The sequence below is a fragment of the Colobus angolensis genome, unplaced genomic scaffold (assembly GCF_000951035.1).
Source record: "Colobus angolensis palliatus isolate OR3802 unplaced genomic scaffold, Cang.pa_1.0 Scaffold34, whole genome shotgun sequence".
Classification (NCBI taxonomy): domain Eukaryota; kingdom Metazoa; phylum Chordata; class Mammalia; order Primates; family Cercopithecidae; genus Colobus; species Colobus angolensis.
The window spans coordinates 470,418-474,872 of record NW_012116710.1 but is presented as its reverse complement, the minus strand read 5'-3'; the positions used below and the strand labels follow the sequence as shown (position 1 = coordinate 474,872).

The 4,455-nt window shown below is 47.3% G+C and overlaps 1 protein-coding gene across 1 annotated transcript in view; it reads left to right on the top strand.

Annotated features, from left to right (window-relative positions):
* The first annotated feature begins 2 nt into the window (after positions 1 to 2).
* Positions 3 to 4,455, top strand: part of LHFPL4 (lipoma HMGIC fusion partner-like 4) — a 49,467-nt gene continuing 45,014 nt past the window's right edge. The window contains exon 1 of the mRNA XM_011952224.1: positions 3 to 425. Within this exon, the coding sequence (XP_011807614.1) occupies positions 20 to 425 (406 nt within the window). The 5' untranslated portion in view covers positions 3 to 19. The remainder of the gene's footprint in view (positions 426 to 4,455) is intronic.

The following is a 4,455-nucleotide window of genomic DNA, read 5'->3' as shown; positions in this document are numbered from 1 at the left end:
GGCCCCGCCTCCGGGCACCATGCTGCCCTCGCAGGAGGCCTCCAAGCTCTACCACGAGCACTACATGCGGAACTCGCGGGCCATCGGCGTGCTGTGGGCCATCTTCACCATCTGCTTCGCCATCATCAACGTGGTGGTCTTCATCCAGCCCTACTGGGTGGGCGACAGCGTGAGCACCCCCAAGCCTGGCTACTTCGGCCTCTTCCACTACTGCGTGGGCAGCGGGCTGGCGGGCCGCGAGCTCACCTGCCGGGGCTCCTTCACCGACTTCAGCACCATCCCGTCCAGCGCCTTCAAGGCGGCCGCCTTCTTCGTGCTGCTCTCCATGGTGCTGATCCTCGGCTGCATCACCTGCTTTGCGCTTTTCTTCTTCTGCAACACAGCTACGGTCTACAAGATCTGCGCCTGGATGCAGCTCTTGGCAGGTAGGGGAGGGGGTAGGCGGAACCCCCAGAACAAGCGCTGGGGACGGGTCTCCTTCCTGCCAGGTCCCCTTCCTGAAGGAGTCAGGTAGATTTTGCTTCTCTGTGTTAAGACACTCACCTCCTTGGCTGACGGACCCTCAGTGGGTACTGGGGAGGGGGTGTGCTGGATAAAGACACCTTAGGGCAGAGGACAGAGCCTTGGGACTAGGCAGGTGGGTCTGTATGCTTGGATATGGGTAGACTGCATTTATTGCTGGGCTAGCATTAAGTTAGTGTCTCCAAGGGTCTCTGTTGGCTGTCTTGGGGGAAATATTTATCTGAATGAGGGGTTACTGTAGGTATGATCGATTTCTGTTATGTTGAAAAAAAGCATAAAAGGTGAGTCAAGAGATCTAGCTTGGACTTTTAACTTGCTGACACTATCAACTTGGGTGTTTCACTTTACTTCTCTGAGGCTCGGTTTCCTCATCTGTAAAACAGTGGAGAAGGTGCCAAAAGGACAAATGAAAGAGTGTTTTGTAACCTTTAAAATGCTGTGATAAGGGCGAGAGGCTGTCTATTGTGCTTATCCAATGTTTTGAGATGTGAGTGGTCAAAATCATTGGGTGACATGGGTCTCTGGAGGGCAGGTCTCCATCCCCACCTCCCGCCCCTGCACCGTGCAGGAAAGTTCTGGTGCCATGCCCAATGGGAGTGAGTCCCTGGGACCCTCCGAAATGTTGACCAAGACAGTCGTCTTACCCTAAGAACCAGAGAAGGGCCTTTTGGGAATGAGAAATGCTGAGACAATTTTCCAGGACCCATTAGAGTCCCCTACTTCCACCCACCTTTCGATCAGAGATAGATTTTGAAGACTCAGCAACTTGGACTTTTGCCTAATTGCTGGCAGGGAAGAGAGTTGGGCTGAGGAAAGTGGGGCCAGGGGACGGGAGGGGTGGGGGAGGAGAGCTGGTGAAGGGAAAAGTTTGGAGTCTTCCAGGGATGAGAAAGAGAAGGGGGAAATGTGATTGTCATGCTGCAGAGATGGTTTTTTAAAATAAGCACCTCAGGACATTCAACAAGTGACTGCCATTCCAAAAGAGACCCCCTGGAGGAAGCATTATATCACTTTCTGATGATTCCATTGCTCAGAGCATTGCAGGGAATAAACTTTGAAGCATGGGGTGTAATCGCTTGAATATCGTCATTGAGGAGAAACCTCTATCTTTTAAATGAGGACTGTAACTTTTGGAAATGGCTGGAAGTCACTCCAGGTCAAGTATAGAGAATACAATGGGTCATCAAATTGATAATTGTCACTTGAAATGACAGCCAAGGTGTGAGGACAAAGTCATGAGTCTGGTCTGTTTCCACAAGAGGACTTTTACAAATGCAGGGAGGAATTACTGCCTCATTGGAAGAATTGCCCAAACTCCCAGAAGGACTACTTTGAAGAAGGCAGATGTGGACATCCTAATGGGCTTGTTTCAAATTCATCTCAGTCAACTCAATTTAGATGTGGATCTTTGAAGAGGATGAGAAAGGTGAACTGTAGGATGTGGGGGATATGGCTCCATACTTCTCTGTGTTACCCATGGAGGTGATATTATGTATTTCCATTCTATTTCTCCTGCAAAGGCAAGCTGGAACCCTCAATTCATCAACCTTAATTTGGAGTCTGCAGATGAGTTGCTGACCTCTTGGCGTTCAAATTCTCTGTAATCTGTGTGGGTTTAATCTTGGGGATTTGATGAATTGTCCAACAACCCCCATATAATAATAGAATTTCAGGTACCTTAGAGATCAGCTCCTTCAAATCCCACCTTCCCCTCCCCCTGTTTTAGAGAGAGGAAACTGAGTATAGAGACGGGAAGGGCTTACTTGAGGTCACACAGCTGGTAAGGGAGGAAGCTAGTTCTACAGCCAGGGGTTCTTGACTTCTGGCCCAGGGCACTTTTCCTTGCATTACTGCCCCACCCATGTGGGCTGAGGGGGCAGTTGGCAGAGTTGGGCAGTTTATTCCACTTTGTTCAGAGATTTCTGAGTTCTCTGGGTGAGTGACTGATTCACTTTGCTTAATAAAGTGACACCAGGCCAGAGGCCAGAGCACTGGACTACAAGTCTTGGGGTGGGGGTTCTTGGCTGACTTGGGTCTGTGACTCACCATGCATTGTTAAGTAAGCCTTTTAGTTTAAATCTCAATTTCCCATTTGTACAATAGGGGACTGGGAGCAGGTAGATAAGGTGATTTAAAGTATCTCTTGGCCAGGCATGGTGGCTCACACCTATAATCCCAGCGCTTTGGGAGGTTGAGGTGGGAAGATTGCTTGAGGCCAGGAGTTGGAGACTACTGGCCAACATAGCGAGACCCTGTCTCTGCAAAAAATAACATAAAATAAGTAAAAAATAAAGTATCTCTTTCAGCCCTGTAGGGATCCTGGGACAACTCTTTCATCAAGATCATTCCATTCAGAAAGTGATAAATCAGTCATCCTCAGAGGAACTGTGGATAATCAAAGGGCTCTGTTTGTGTCACATAAGAATTAAAGTGCTTATATGATTTTGTACCTGTTAACTTTTTTTTTTTTTTTAATTTTGATACGGAGTTTCACTCTTGTTGCCCAGGCTGGAGTGCAATGGCACCATCTTGGCTCACTGCAACCTCCACCTTCCGGGTTCAAGTCATTCTCCTGACTCAGCCTCCTGAGTAGCTGGGATTACAGGCGTCTGCCACAACGCCTGGCTAATTTTTTGTATTTTTGGTAGAGATGGGGTTTCACCATGTTGGCCATGCCGGTCTCAAACTCCTGACCTCAGGTGATCCACACGCCTCAGCCTCCCAAAGTGCTGGGATTACAGGTGTGAGCCACCGCGCCTGGCCTGTTCCTGTTAACTTTTATTCAAGTATTTTAGGGTCTTCTGAGTGCAGAGCATGGGGGCATTGGGAAAATACAAAAAGATATGTATTCTTTTATTTGTTCTTCACCTGCTCTGTAACCATCCCTATGCTTAGTCCTGTAATACTGATATGCGTAAGATGTCATCCCTGTCTCCAAGGATCTTAGGTCTATAAAATGCAATTCCTACTCTCAGGGAGCATACTGTCTGGTTAAGTCACTATATTAGTCAGCAGTCTTTAAGTGGCGAACGACAGAAACCCAACTCGAGCTGGCTTAAATAAATTAGAAAAAAATAAAGAAGCTAGAGTTTATCGGCTCACTTAATTTGAAAGTCAAGAGTATTTGGCTTTGGGCATGGACAGATCCAGATGCTCACATCATGCCATGAAGAATCTGTCTTTCTCCATTTCTTGGTTCCTCTGTGCTCACTCATTTTAAATCCATTTCTGTCTTCAAGGTGACAAATAAGACTACTAGTAGATCTAATTTACATTGTTTCAACTTAGCGGTGCCTGTGGAAAAAGAATAATTCCAGCAAATGTTCCCGGGCTGAGCCGGATTGGCCCCACTTGGTCAACTGTCCACCTCTTAATTAATCATAGTGACTTTGTCTAAGGCCTGAGCCACATACCTATCCTCGGAACCGCACATGGACTGATAGTGGAGAAAGGTCAATTCCCTCAAAGATAAATCAAGTGTGAGCACCGGAAGAGGGGTAGCATGGGCAAGACAAGCGCCAACAGAAGTTTTCCTCTGGGCAGTCTGAGCACTAATATGTGCAGGCTGGAAATGCTGTGGAAACCCAGAGCAGCAGAGGGGGTTGCCAGCTTAGTTGGGAAGTGAGGCTTGAGCTGGGCGGGGTGTTACCAGGTGGGAGGTATGAGCGAGCATCCTGAATGGAGAGGAAGATCGTGGGCAAAGACATAGCAGTGAGAAAGACACATCTGGCTTGAGTGTGGCATCCACATAGGGGAGCAGCATGAGGAGAGGTGAGGAAGGAATTATGGGGGCCACAGTATGCTGGGTCGAAGAATTTCGACTTTAATCAGCAGCAGTTGGATGCTACTATGACTTATTATTATTAAAGAAAAATAGCTAACATTTTACATGAATTATATAATTACCATTATTCATATATATATATATATATA